At 41.0% G+C, this 15968-nt stretch overlaps 1 protein-coding gene and 1 pseudogene across 1 annotated transcript in view; one reads left to right on the forward strand and one right to left on the reverse strand.

Moving 5' to 3' along the window:
- LOC125283291 (uncharacterized) overlaps window positions 1-15968 on the reverse strand; it is a 52343-nt gene that overhangs the window by 22828 nt on the left and 13547 nt on the right. The window contains exon 2 of the mRNA XM_048223780.2: window positions 8445-8511. Within this exon, the coding sequence (XP_048079737.2) occupies window positions 8445-8503 (59 nt within the window). The 5' untranslated portion in view covers window positions 8504-8511. The remainder of the gene's footprint in view (window positions 1-8444; window positions 8512-15968) is intronic.
- On the forward strand, window positions 1358-1547 carry LOC113252558 (small nucleolar RNA U3; annotated as a pseudogene).

Raw genomic sequence — 15968 nt, forward strand, 5'->3', positions numbered from 1 at the left:
GGCTCCCTACTCAGTGGGGAGTCTGCTTCCCCCTCTTCCTCTGCCCCTCCCCCGGTGGTGTTTTCTCTCGCTTGCTCTCTCTCTCTCTCAAATAAATAAAATCTTTAAAAATAAATTAAAAAAATAACTGACACCACAAGATGCAATTGGCATAGAATGTGGGAAACTCTAGAAGACAAAGGACCTGCTTCTTCAACAATAACAAAATATTAAAAAAAAAAAATGAGGGAACCATAGATTTAAGAAGACGTAAGAGATATCAACCATTACAGAACATTCCACCCAACAATAGCAGAATACACATTTTTCAAGTGCACATTGAACATTCCCAAGGACAGACCATGTTAGGTCACAAAACAAGTCTTAATAAATTTAAAAACACTGGGGCGCGTGGGTGGCTCAGTCGTTAAGCATCTGCCTTCGGCTCAGGATCGAGCCCCGTGTTGGGCTCCCAGCTCAGCGCGGAGCCTGCTTAATTTAAAAAAAAAATTAAAAAACATTGAGATCATAAAAAGCATCTTTTTCTGAACACAGTAGAATGAAATTAGACATCAACACCTGAAGAAAAACTGAAAATCAAAATACTTGAGACAATGAAAATGAAAATACAACATAGCAAAACTTCTGAGATGCAGTGAAAGTAATGCTAAGAGAAAAATGAATAGCTGTAAACATTCACATTAAAAAAGATCTCAAATCAACAACCCAACTTTACCACTTAAGGAACTAGAAAAAGAACAAATAACCCAAAGCTAGCAGGAAGGAAATAATGAAGATTAGACAAGAGATAAATAAAATAAAGACTAGAAAAACAATAGAGAAAAAAAATCAATGAAATGAAGAGTTGGTTCTTTGAAAAGATCAACAAAATCAATAAACCTTTTGCTGGATTAAAAAAGAAAAAAGAAAGAACACACAAGTAACTAAAATCAGATATAAAAGAGAGGGCATTACTACCAGTTTTACATAAATAAAAAGGATTATAAGAGAGTACTATGCGGGAGCCTGGGTGGCACAGCTGGTTGAGCGTCCGACTCTTGGTTTCAGCTCAGGTTGTGATCTCAGAGACATGACCTCAGAGCTGTGGGATCGAGCCCCACGAGGGGTCAGCACGGAGTCTGCTTGGGATTCTCCCTCTGCACCTCCAATTCATAGGTGCTCTCTCCCTCTCAAAAATAAATTTTAAAGAAAAGAGAGTACTATGTGCAATTGTACATGACAAACTGGATAACCTAGAAGAAATGCACAAATTCCTGGAAATACACCACCTACCAAGACTGAATCATGAACAAATAAAAAATCTGACTAGATCTGTAACTAATAAGAAGACTGAGTCATTAATTTAAAAACTCCATGAAAGACTATACTTTCAGGGACCATTTCTATAGTTTGTTACTAGAGAAGTTTCTCTGAATGTGTAGAATACCCAAAACCACGAGGAGGGGGCGTTGCATTCTCTCCTGAGCATGAAGCCAGCTCTGACTGTTGCTTCTGCAGCTCCCTTTTGCCATTGTTGACTGTTCTCTTCCTTTGGGAGAGCAAGAGGAAAAACAAACAAAAGCAAACAATCTCCATAAAGAACAGTCAAAACCAGATGGCTTTACTGGTAAACTCCACCAAACATTTAAAGAAGTAACACAGGTGCACCTGGGTGGCTCAGTCATTGGGCATCTGCCTTCAGCTCAGGTCACAATCCCGGGATCCTGGGATCCAGCTCCACGTCGGGCTCCCTGCTCAGTGGGAAGCCTGCTTCTCCCTCTCCCACCCCCCCTGCTTGTGTTCCCTCTCTCTCTCTGTCAAATAAACAAATAAAATCTAAAAAAATAAAAAAAAAAATAAGGAAGTTAACACAGATCTTTCTCAAACTTCCAAAAATTTGAAGAGAAGGGAACACTTTCCCACTCATTCTATGAAGCCAGCATTACCCTGATACCAAAGCCAAAGATACTGCAAGAAAACTATAAATCAATGTCCTTTATAAACACTGCTGCAAAAATCTTCCAAAAAATACTAACAAACAGGATTAACAGTACATTTAAATGATTATACACCATAACTAAGCACAATTTATTCCTTTAATGCAAGGATGATTCAACACATGAAAATCAATCAATGTGATACTACGCACTAACAGGATGAAGGAAAAATTTACATGATCTCAGTTGATACAGGAAGCATCTGACAAAATTCAATGTCCTTTCATGATTTAAAAAAAAAAAAGTACTCTACAACCACTCTACAAACTAAAAATACAAGTAAACTACCTCAACATAATAAAAGCTATATATGAAAAGTCCAAAGCTAACATCATGCTCAATGATGAGAATGCTTTTCAAAACTCCAAGATCTGGAACAAGACAAAGAGGCCCACTTTCACTACTTCTTTCCAACATAAGACTGGAAGTCCTAGTCACAGCAATTAAGCAAGAGAAAGAAAGAAAAGGCATCCAAATTGGAAAAGAAGTAAAATTAGCTCTGTTGATGGCATGATGTTATATACGTAGGGAAAACCCTATAAAGCACTGCACCAAAAACAACTTAAAAAAACCTATTAGAACAATAAACAAATTAAGCTAAATTATAGGACACAAAATCAACTTGCAAAAACTAGTTCCAATTCTATACACTACCAATGAACAATATGAAAGGAAATTAAGAAAACAATTCCATTTACTATAGCACCAAAAGCAATAAAATACTTAGGAATAAACTTAAAATAAGGAGGGGCACCTGGGTGGCACAGCGGTTAAGCGCCTGCCTTCAGCTCAGGGCGTGATCCCGGCGTTATGGGATCGAGCCCCACATCAGGCTCCTCCGCTATGAGCCTGCTTCTTCCTCTCCCACTCCCCCCTGCTTGTGTTCCCTCTCTGGCTGGCTGTCTCTGTCAAATAAATAAAGAAAATCTTTAAAAAAAAAAAAAACTTAAAATAAGGAATCAAAGACTATGTACACTGAACTATGAAGTGTTGCTGAAAGAAGTTAAAGAAGACACCAATGAGTGGAAAGATATCCCATCTTCATGATTTGGATTATTTAGTATTATTAAGATGTCAATACTACCTGAAACAATCTACAGAGTCAATGCAATTCCTATCAAAATCCCAATGACTTTTTTGCAGAAGTTGAAAACTCCATCCTAAAATTCATATGGAATTTCAAGGGACCCAAAATAACCAAAATAATCTTGAAAAAAAAGAATGAAGTTGGAAGTTTCACACTTCCTCATTTCAAAACTTATTACAAAGCACAGTAATGAAAACAGTGTGGTACTGTCATTAAAACAGATACACAGACGGAAAGAACAGAACAGAAAGCCCAGAAATATACCTTCACGTATAAGGGTTAAATAATTTTTTAGAAAGTGCCCAGACAATTCAATGGGAAAAGGACAGTCTTTTCAACAAACTGTGCTGGGAAAACTAGCATCCACATGCAAATGAATGAAGTTGGACCCTTTTATCCTACACCATATACTAAAATTAACTCAAAGTGTATCAAAGATATAAATGTAAGACCTGAAGCTATTAAGGTCTTAGAAGAAAAGATGGGGGAAAGCTTTATGACACTGGATTTGGCAATGATTTCTTGGACGTGACACTAAAAGCAAAGACAACAAAAGGAAAAAAACAGACAAATTGGACTATATCAAAATTAAAAACTTCTTTTTTTTTTTTTATTTTTTTTTAAAGATTTTATTTATTTATGTGACAGAGAGACAGCCAGCGAGAGAGGGAACACAGCAGGCGAGTGAGAGAGGAAGAAGCAGGCTCCCAGCGGAGGAGCCCGATGTGGGACTCGATCCCGGAACGCCGGGATCACGCCCTGAGCCGAAGGCAGACGCTTTAATGACTGCGCTACCCAGGCGCCCCCAAAATTAAAAACTTCTGCAAATAAAAGTCACTATTACAGGGTGAAAAGGCAGCTCATAAAATGGGAGAAAATATCTACAAATCATATATCTGATAACAGTCTTATATGCCAAAATTATACAAAGAATTCCTACAACAACAACAAAAAAGCAAACAACCCAATCCAAAAATGGGCAAAGGACTTGAATAGACATTTCTCCAACAAGATATACAGACAGACAATCAGCACCTAAAAAGATACTCAATTTCACTAATCATCAAAGAAATGCAAATCAAAGCCACAATAAGGCACACCAGGCGAGCTCAGTCAGTAGAGCATGCAACCCTTGATCTTGGGATTGTAAATCCTACATTGTAAGTCCCACACTGGGCGTAGAGATCACTTTAAAAAAAAAAAAAAAACAGAAAACAAAAAAAAAAACACAATAAAATATCACTTCACACCCATTAGGATGGCTACTATCAAAAAAACAGAAACAAGCATTGATGGGGTTGTAGAGCAGTTGGAACCTTGGTGCACTGTTGGCAGGATTATAAAATGGAGCAACGGCTACGGAAAATAGTCTGGCAGCTCCTCAAAAATTGAAAATTAGAACTTCCATATGATCCAGCAATCCCACTTCTGGGTATATATCCAAACGAACTGCAATATCTATGAGATATTTGCACACCCATGTGCATAGGAGCATTATTCATAACTGCCAAGAAGTGGAAGCAATCCAAACGTCCGTCGATGGAAGAATGGAGAAACAAAATGTGGTTTATACATACTGTATCTGTTAGTTCTCCAGAGAAACACAACCAATAGGATGTATGCACAGAGATTTATCATAAGTAATTGGTTCATTTGACTACAGAGGCTGGCACGTGTAAAATCTGCAGGGTAAAGTGGCAGGCTGGAGACCCAAGAGAGCCAATGTTCCGCTATGAGTCTGAAGGTAGTCTGCTGAAGAACTATCAAGAGCTGAGGCGGCAGATGAAGTCCAAAGGCAGTCTACTGGAGAATTCTCAATTGCTGAAGGAGGTGGAAGTTTTTTGTTCTCTTCAGGCCTTTAACTGATTGGATGAGGCCCATTCATATTTTGGAAGGCAATCTCTTTTATTCAAAGCCCACCAATTTAAATATTACTCTCCTCCAAAAATATCCTCACAGAAATACCCAGAACAATGTTTGACCAAATACCTGGGCACCGCATGATCCAGCCAAGTTAATACATAAAATTAACCATCATACATACAATGAAATATTATGCTGTCTTAAAAGGAAGGAAATCCTGTCACATGCTACACCATGTATGAACCTTAAGGACATTATGCTAAGTGAAATGAGTCAGTCACAAAAGTACAATTATATGATTTCACATATAATTACAATTATATGATTTCACGTAACTAAATGTAGGGTAAGTGCCTGACATTAAGCTTCTGATTGCCAAGACATCCATTTCAAAGATATCATCCTGAATAAACATATTGCCAGGTATATGACAGCCACTAGGTAAAACAACCAGATTAGGACCTATATCACCTATGAATTTCCCCTTACAGAAAAATGCTGAGTGACTTAGATAACTTGAGTGACCCTGCTTCCACTCTCCCATGCCCTCATTTCTGCTCTAATGCTTCAAATTAGCCAATAATGAGTGACCCCTCAAAACTCCAGACATTCCACCTGCAAACCCTGATAAAGTCAGAGCCCCAGCTCCTCCCTCTATCCCTGTCTCTCTACCTGGGACCTTACTTGTACCATATACCCTCCAGGACCTGCAAGTAATAAATCCTGTTCCTCAAAATTCTGATTGTTTTTGCTGAGGTGCATCCTGCGAACATTAAGAACCAAAAGGGTCAGTCCAATCACAGCTCGGGCCACCGTGGGGGAAATATCAGTGGAGCTTGCTGTTACGAGAGGCCAGGCGAGTGCCTCAGGCATTCCTAGCTGAGAGCATCACCATCAATAGGTGGGGTGGAACACAACACTAAAGTAGTCAGATTTAGAGAAATAGGAAGTAGACTGATGGTTATTAGAAGCTGGGAAGGGGGCAAGGGGACTTGTTGTTTAATAGGTACAGAGTTCCAGGGCACTTGGGTGGCTCAGTCGGTTAAGCATCTGCCTTTGGCTCAGGTCATGATCCCAGGTTCCTGGGATCAAGTCCCATGTCAGCCTCCCTGCTCAGTGGGAAGCCTGCTTCTCCCTCTCCCTGTCCCCCTGCCCCTCCCCGTTCGTACTCTACAGCTCTCTTTCAAATAAATAAATAAAATCTTCAAAAAAAAAAAGATTAAAACAGTAATTTTTATGTTATATATATTTAATCCAATAAGAAAGATGTCAACTAAATGTAATGCAGGCTTTATTTAGATCTCAATTCAAATTAAATAAGATAATCAAGAAAATATAAATAGTGCCTAGATATCTAATGATACTAAATTATTGATTTGGGGGAGTTATATTAGTAAACATTGACTATGTAATAAAAACAGAGTTCTTGGCTCCTAGAATTACATACTGAAATATAAATATATAAATATTTTCTCTGAGATTTGCTTCAAAATAATTTCAAGCCAGGGTGAGGAGCAAGACGAGACCCAAGACTAGCCAGGAGTCGGTAATACTGGAATAAAGCAATGGGGACAGATAATTATATTACACTGTTTCTCTACTTCTGCTTATGTTTGAAAAAAAGGGTTTTTTTGGTTGTTTTTAATGAATGACATCTTAGAATTAAAGAAATAGAGAAATGATGCTATCCTATCACGGAGCAATGCTCTCAGGTACTGCTGAGACCACTGGTCCTAATGGTCTATGGCAGGCAGAATGGCCTACAGACACATCCACATCAAAACTGCTAGAGCTTGTGAACAGGTTAGCTTATGTGCCAAACAGGCTTTAGAGACGTGATTAAGGACATAGACTTTGAGATGGGGGTACCACATTAAATATCTGGATGGGTCCAATGTAATCACAAGAGTCCTCAAAAGCAGAGAACCTTTCTGGGCTGCAGTTAGAGATGAGTTGGAGGAGAGATCTGAAGTTTCACAGGGACTGGCTCTGAAGACAGAGGAAGGGGTCTCAAGCCAGGAATGCCAGTGGCCTCTGGAAGCTGCAAATGGCCCTCAGCTGACAGCCAGCAAGGAGATGGAGACCTCAGTCCTACAACTGCAAGGAACTGAATTCTACCAACATTCTGAGCAAGCAAGGTCATGTGTGCTCTCTTATAACCTCTCCAGAAAGGAACACAGCCTGCTGACACCCTGATTTTAGGCTGGTGAGACTCAGGTGGCAATTCTGACCTACAGAACTGTAAGGTAACAAATGTAATCTTTTAAACTGCTAAATGTATCATAATCTGACATGGCAGAAGTGGAAAACTAATACATGGTCCAAAACATCTATGACTTTTAATGTTTCTGTCTGCCTTTTACATTTTCCCCCTACCTTCCTTTGGTATAAGGCTATAGTCTATGACTGCTGCTTATTCACCACTTCAAATGTGCTATGGGAGTGGAGAGCAAATACACGTTCATTCAATCACTCAACACCAACTAGCAGCTATGCGAGGAGTGCCTGCTCTCTATCAGGCAGGCAGTTAAGCTGGCCACTAGGGCTATAATGGGGACCATACTAAGAGACTGGTGTGTGTACACAGACCTACAGTAGTACGCACACTGGCTTTACCTACAGGCACCCTGACTCCAACCAAACACAACCAGCTATGGGTGCCAGGTGTAGCTAGGCTTAGCAGGTTGCAAAGTTTCTCAGATAACTGGGACCAACAATTTGCAGATGCAAGATTCTTAAAGTGGTTCCAACACCGAGAGCAGGAGTCATCTGAGCTGCGTAGTTAAGTGTGCATCCCCCTGGGCCCAAGACTTCAAAATCCAGCAGGTTTGGGGCATGGGAATCTGCATTTTAACAGGCTCTTCAGTTGATTCTTAGGCATCCCTAAGTTTGAGAAGCAAGCCACAGTGGGGTCCCAGGGGCCCAACCCCAGCTCTCTGGGAGTAACAAGGCTCTGAGCAAAGGCCACAAAGTCTATAAGTAATGTCTAAAAACAACAGTGCAGGGGGAAAAAAAGTACAAACATCTGATGGTAACTGTTTTGATGATTGCAGAGGTAAAATGCTGAGTATACCATTAAGTTTGCAGACTACCCACAAACATGTAAAAATTAAGAAGTTAGTTTGTTCACAAGTTTCTCTAGCAATATAACAAAAAGCATGAAGAGTACATACTAAGCTCTTAACAGTGGCAAATGCTCAGGAGTGGGCTTATAGAAGATTTGCACTTTTTTGTGTTATGCATTTCAGTGTTGTGTGAATATTTAAAAACAAGTATTTACTGTACTTCCTATACGTCTATATTCCAAAATAAAAAGTTTAAAGAAAGCATTTCTTTAGCTCTTAGAAGACTGAAAAAATGTCATTTTGTAAATTATGTAAACTAAAATTAAAGTAAGATCAGCAAAACTGCTAAAATTAAATCCTGATATCTGCATTTATGTCTTCATCTAATTTTGCTATTTTAACCTGGGAACATCTAAAAACCAATACACATATTTAAAGAATATTTCACTTTACCTTTTAGCTACTGAAGATCTTCCATATTGTCTTTTGCGAAGCCTAGCCGTTGAAGACATCTTAAGTCCTAGGAAAGTAAATTGTGTTTTTGTTACGATTAAACAAGAAAACCATTTTACAATATCAATAGCACTGTGAAACATTTACGAGCAGCAATGCTTGCTTCCAACCTCCAGTCATATCAATTTTTCAATCAAACACAACGATGAAGACCAGCTAATCACAACCCTGAGATACCCTCCCAACTCTATTTCTCTGCTAAAGAAAAAGTCTAAGTCAACACAACATCTAGGGAAGATGCAGGGAGCACTGGCAAAAAGGCTCACGGATTAGAGAAAAGGAAAAGAGGTAAATATGAACTAAAATGTACAGTGGCAAGCTGTAATGAAACAAACTTTATTTCACTGATTTCAGTTCCACTTTGGTGTCCTGTCTTCCCTTATAATCATGTGATGCTTGATAAGGAGACATGGCAAAGGCAAACCACCACAAAACACACTGTCCAAGGCCGGATTTGGGACCAGCAAGGATAGTTTTCTTTTCCTTAACGAATTGATTTGTGCATTGCCTACCTCTGAAAAGATGCTGAGATGTCTATGACTAAAAGGGAGAACAAAGCATTAAAATAAGGAGGAAAAAGAAGCACCAAAATAAGGAACTTTTCCATTATTTTTTTTAAAGATTTATTTATTTGAGAGGTGGGGGGGGAGGGGCAGCGAGAGAATTTCAAGCAGACTCCACGTGGAGCATGGAGCCTGACATGGGGCTTGACCCCACAATGCTGAGATTAAGAATCAGCTGCTCAAATGACTATGCCACCCAGACACCCCTCCATTATTTTAAATGACATAATTCACACACCATAAAATTCACCCTTTTAAAGTTAAATTTTATGGTGTTTTTTAGTACATTCACAAAGTTGTACAACCATCGCCACTTGCGTAATTCCAGAACATCCTCATCACTGCCCCTCCACCAAAAAGAATTCCAGCAGCAGTCACTCTCTATGCTCTCCTCCTCCCAGCCTCTGGCAACCAATCATGTACTTCCAGTCTCTTTGGAATTACGTATTTCAGACATCTGATTATATAAATGGAATGTCCTCTTTTATGTCTATGGCTTCTTTCATTTAGCATGCTTTGGGATGTTGTGGGATGCATCAGTATTTGTTCCTCTTTATGGCTAAATACTATTCCACTGTATGGATAGACCACATGTTCATCCATTAACCAGTCGATGGTCATTCAGGTTATTTCCACTTGTTGGCTATTATGAACAATGCTGCTATGAACATTTGTGTAACAGATTTTTGTGTGAACACATATTCAGTTCTCTTGGGTACACACTTAGGAGTGGAATTGCTAGGTGATAACAGTAATTATGTTTAACTTTTTGAGGAACTGCCAGACTATTTGCCACATATGCTATATTATTTTACATTTTCACCAGCAATACATGAGGGTTTCAATTTCTCCCCAACCGTGCCAACACTTGACATGAATTTTAAACAGCAGTCTTCAAATTGGGTACATGGACCTGGGGATAGGAAGACATTCTGTGGGGACCGTGAGCATGAGCATGATGGATACTCCGAACATAATTTCAGGCCCCCTGATTCCATAAGTGCTCCTTCCCACATGGACTTGATCTAACAGGCTGAGGAAAGGCCTGTAACGTACTTCTCTTCTCACTCAATCACCATATCCCACTGCACAAAAGAAAGACCAACTGCCCAACACCCAGAATCTCACTTGATCCAGTGTATTACCCCAGTGTAAAAACTTCAGAATGAGATTAAGTGTAGAAGGCAGAAGAATGCAAACAATTTCAATAAGAGATACTGAAGGGAAAAGAGACTTATTTCATCCAATTCCCAGCATGGCTCTAAGCACTGCCCATCCTGGAAGAGTGGAATGTTCAACCTAGAGATGGTTGATTTTTTTAATCATGTTTGATTACACCATAACCAATAATCAACTAAAAATGGATTGCTGACCTAAATGAAAGAGTCAAAAGTATTAAACTCTTACTTGGGTTAGAGAAAGATTTCTTGGGATATTGCACCAAAAGCACAAGCATTAAAAAATTGACAAGTTGGGGGGAGGTGGGCCTGGGTGGCTTAGTTGGTTAAGCGTCCGACTTTAGATTTCAGCTCAGGTCATGATTTCAGGGTTGTGAGATCAAGTCCCATGTCAGGCTCTGTGCTCAGCGTGGAGCCTGCTTGATTCTCTCTCTCCCTTGACCTCTGCCTCTGCCCTCCGACTTTTGCTGTCTTAAAAAAAAAAAAAAAAAAAGCTTAAAAACATTGACAAGCTAATTTTATCAAAACTTTAAAATTTTGTACTTGAAAAGACACCATTAAAAAAATACTTGTAAATCTTATAGCTGATAAAGAACTTGTACTTGCACTCTTACAATTCAATCATAAAAAGAAAAATAACCCAATTTTAAAATGGGCAAATGATTTGTTCTTGTTGTTTTTTTTTTTAATTTTATTTTATTTTATTTATTTATTTGTTTGAGAGAGAGAGAGAGAGAACAAGAAGGGGGAGGAGCAGAGGGAAAGAGACAAGCAGACTCCACCCTGAGCATGGAGCCCGACTAGGGGGTCAATCCCAAGATCCTGAGATCATGACCTGAGCCAAAACCAAGAGTTGGACACTCAACCAACTGAACTACCCAGGTGCCCCTAAAATGGGCAAAGGATTTGAGTAGACATTTCTTCAAAGAAGATGTACACATGGCACAAAATACATGAAAAGGTGCTCAACATCAGTCATCAGGAAAGTGCAAATCAAAACTACAATGATATCACATCCATAAGGATGACCACCATCAAAAAACAGAAAATAAGAAATGCTGGTAAAGGTGTGGAGGAATTGCACACTGGTAGGCATGTAAAATGGTGCAGCCACTATAGAAAACAGAATGGCACTTCCTCAAACAATTAAAAACAGAATTACCATATCATTCAGTAATTCCACTTCTGGGTATATACCCAAAAGAACTGAAAGCAAGGTCTCCAGAGATGTTTGTACACCCATATTCACACACAATAGTCAAAAGGTGCAAGCAATCCAAGCGTCCATCAGTGGAAGAGTGAATAAACAAAATGTGGTATATACACACAGTGGAATATTATTCAGTCTTAAAAAGGAAGGAAATTCTGACACATGCTACACCACGTATGAATCTTGAGGACATTATACTAGATGGAAAAACCCAGTTACAAAAGGGCAAATACTGTATGAATCCACTTACATGAGGTATCTAGAGTAGTCAAATACATAGAAACAGAAAGCAGAATGGTGGTTGCCTGAGGTTAGGAGGAGGGAGAATAGGAAGTTGTTCAATGTACAAGGAGTTTCAGTTTTGCAAAAAGTCCTGGAGATTGGTTGCATAATAAGGTGAATATACTTAACACCACTTAACTGGATACACAAAAGCAGTTAAGATGGAAGCACCTGGGTGGCTCAGTCAGTTGAGTGTCTGCCTCTTGATTTTGGTTCAGAGCGCCGTGTGGGGCTCCATGCTCGGCAGGGAGTCTGTTTGAGATTCTCTCTCCCTCCCCCCATGCATGCACTCTTTCTCTCTCTCTCTAAAAATAAACGAATGTCTTTTTTAAAAAATGGTTAAGATAGCAATTTTGTCATGTGTGTTTTACCACAGTTTTTTTAATTGACGTATAGATGACACACTACATTAGTTTCAGGTAAGCCACACAGTGACTAGTGACTCACAGGTCTATACATTCTGCTGGGCTCAGCACAAGTGTAGCTACCGTCTGTCACCATACAGCCGTATTGCAACACCACTGACTATATTCTTGGTTTTGTTTTGTTTTGTTTTTTAAACCACAATGAGATAGCACTTCATACTTACTGGGATGGGTATAATCAAAAGGACAAGTGTTGGTGAGATGTGAAGAAACTGGAACCCTCATACATTGCTGGTGGGAATGTAAAATGGCACAGCCACTTTGGAAAGTAGTTTAGCAGGTTCTTAAAAAGTTAAACATAAACAGCAATTCAACCCACCTACCCAAGAAAAATGAAACACATGTCCACACACAGACTTGTGTGTGAATGTTCATAGAAGCATTATTCACAATAACCAAAAGATGAAAACAATTCAAAAGTCCATCAACTGGTGAACAGGTAAAAAGAAAAAAAATGTGGGATATCCATACCATGAAATACTATTCAGCAATAAAAAAGAATTAAGTACTCAGATATGCTAGAACATGGATGAATCTCAAAACCAGTACGCTAAAGTGAAAGCCGGTCACACAAAGGCTACATATTATGGGTGGAGGAGGTCACTGAGAGGACATGACCACCACCTGACCTATGAGCAGGCTCCCAGAAATTGGAGGCTCCTTACCTCCCCATTCCCTGTCCTTGGACTGTGCATCCAGCTTGCCATTCCCACTCCCAGAGGCTGACCTAAGGACAAAGCTTTGAGATAGTGATGTGGCGTTGAGACCATCTGGACAGTACACATGACTGAACGCAGGTTAAGTAAGATCTCTATAGAAACTGTTCAGATTGGGCAGGAGGGTGCAGAGTCTACTTATCTTGCAGCCACCCAAGACACATCTTCTATTTAAGTTCCTTTACTTATACCTGACACCTACCAATCTGGAGTGGCTTGCTTCTTTCTTTGGTCTCTCTCTGCCCTCCACCAGTTTCAGATTACACCCAGAAGCTCCGAAGGAGCTTACAAACCAACAAATATAATTATGATTCCATTTATATGAAATATCCAGAAAATGTGAATTCATAGAAACAGAAAGATCACCGGTTGCCCAGGGCGGAATGTGAAGTGACTAAAAAGGTGTGTGGGGCATCTTTCTGGTGTCACAAAAATGCTCTAAAATTGACTGTGGTAATGGTATTATGTAAATTTACTAAAAATCATTAAATTTAAAACAAGTGAATTATGTGGTATATAAATTATATAACTCAATAAGCTGTTTTTAAAAAGTGAACTCAGACTTCTGGGTTGGACAGTGAGGGTCAATTTGGCCAGATAGGTGCTTTGCCACACAACTTCCATAAACTAAATCAGTGAAATCTACAATTCCTGGATTTTACTCAAAATAGGATTAAAATATGCATATGAAAACCACAGGATAGTGGCGCCTGGGTGGCATAGCGGTTGAGCGTCTGCCTTCGGCTCAGGGCGTGATCCCTGCGTTATGGGATCGAGCCCCACATCAGGCTCTTCTGCTATGAGCCTGCTTCTTCCTCTCCCATTCCCCCTGCTTGTGTTCCCTCTCTCGCTGGCTGTCTCTATCTCTGTCGAATAAATAAATAAAATCTTTAAAAAAAAAAAAAAAAAGAAAAGAAAACCACAGGATAGGATGGTCATGATATCCTTTGCAACTCCTTAGAAGTATAATTTTAAAAATATATATTTTAGTTGTCAATTTACAAATGTGTAAGGAGAAAATAAATTTTTCCACCACGAGCTTGAGAACAGGGTCACCCCACAGGTCAGCCTGTCATGGAAACTAGCAAAATAAAACCTCACCCTAGAAACTAGTGGTTACCCACCCAAATGCAAAAGCATTCTCAACACTTAACTAAGGGCAGAATTAGAAAGCCAACACTGAATTGCAATCAGCCTCTTGTCTGCTCTCATTTCTCCATCATGGCAGAGCCATGGCAAAACAGAGAGCCTCTTGGCCCGCACTGCCCCTGGGACTGGGGCAAAGCTGAAATACAAAGATGACCAAAAGCAAAACAAAACCATAAATCTCAGTTTGGAACTTTCAAGATTCAATTCCTTCAAGAGCTGTATATATTTTTTTTAGTTTATTTATTTAACTAATCTCTACACCCAAAGAGGAGCTCCAACTCAAGACCCCCAAGGTCAAGAGTCTCATACTTCTCCCACTGAGCCAGCCAGGCACCCTTCTTTCAAGAGTAATACTGACGTTAACTGATTTTTTCCCAGTCACTGAACTCCCCAGAGAAGGCCCAACCATGCCATACTCGCTCAAAAGCCTCTTTCAATCACAGGGCACAACCCTCTTGATCACCCCTATACTCCCAAGCCTAGCCAACCCTGGCCTCAGACTCCCCGACTCAGGCATGGAGCTTGGCGCACGGGATACAGGGTGAGCAGATAAGAGCACGGTCTTGCCCTCCTGGGGATAATTAATCAAACATTAAACAGTCAAAACAGTTATTAAATAATCACTGAAGCAAAATTACAACCGTGTGGTTAACAGGCAGGGAAGCGGAGGCACTTTGGCAATGGTCCAACAGGAGAATATATCTGTTCTAAACCTTTATCCATATTAACTCATTTAGCCATCAAAAGATTCTGTAAGGTAAGTTCTATTATTACCCCATTGGGGGGGATGAGAAAAGTGGGCATAGAGAGGTAAGGTACCTTGCCCAGGGACACACAGCTCGTCAGCAGTCCACCCACATTCACACACGGGTCTGACTCCAGAAGCCTGGTGTCATCACCAAATCCGCTGCCTCGGTAAATACTGGAGGAAAGAAGGAACTGGAGACGGCCAAGGCACATTAGCAAGACTCTCCCGAGGAGGTAAAGGGAGGCCGGGGCAGAGCTGAGCCACAGAGCACCGACCTGCAGGTGACGAAGACACGCCATGGCGGGAAGGCAAGAGGATGGCCAGGAAGGCTGTAAAGGAGGCAGGAGAGGCTGCTGGGGCTTCCCGGTTCATCCCAAGGTAGCACGTCCGGCCCACCTGCCCACTTCTCAAATTGGGAAACTGAGGCCCCCAAGGAGCCAGAACGCAGGTTCTCAGGCGCCGGCCAGCCTCAGCCTCCCCAAGCTCTCCAGCCGTGAGGTGGTGAGGGGTGCAGGGGCTGCAGGGAGGCGAGGCCAGGACACTTACCTGGCCTGACCAAGGCGTTCTTCCAGGGTTCTCTCAGGCAGCGTCCCGGGCCTCTCCTCAAGCCTCTCCACTCCCACGAAGCCCCGCGCGCCTGCACCCCCGCCCCCAGCAGGCCCCGCCCACCACACCCGCGGGCCGCCCACAGCGCCCCTGCCGGCTGGGAGGCGCAGGCGCACACCCTGTCTTCTTAACCGACTGTTGCTTTCTTTTTCGTTCCTTTTCCTCTTCCCCTTCCTTGCGCGTCACTCCTTGCCCTTCCCTCCCTCGCCTTTCCTTTGCCTTTCATGTTTTCAATCACACTGTCGTTCTTTAACTCATTCTTACATTTAACCAGTATGTGTGCAAAAACACAAAAAGCAGGGGCGCCTGGGTGGCTCAGTTGTTAAGCGTCTGCCTTCGGCTCAGGACGTGATCCCGGCATCCCAGAATCGAGTCCCACATCAGGCTCCTCGGCTAGGAGCCTGCTTCTTCCTCTCCCACTCCCCTGCTGTGTTCCCTCTCTCGCTGGCTGTCTCTCTGTCACATAAATAAATAAAATCTTTTAACAAAAAAAACAAAAACAAAAAGCAAGCAAAACACTTAAATGTGTGCCAGAAACGGCTCACTGGGAATAAAGCAGCGAAGACAAAATTCCTGTGCCCATCAGC

The sequence above is a fragment of the Ursus arctos genome, unplaced genomic scaffold (assembly GCF_023065955.2).
Source record: "Ursus arctos isolate Adak ecotype North America unplaced genomic scaffold, UrsArc2.0 scaffold_19, whole genome shotgun sequence".
Lineage (NCBI taxonomy): Eukaryota > Metazoa > Chordata > Mammalia > Carnivora > Ursidae > Ursus > Ursus arctos.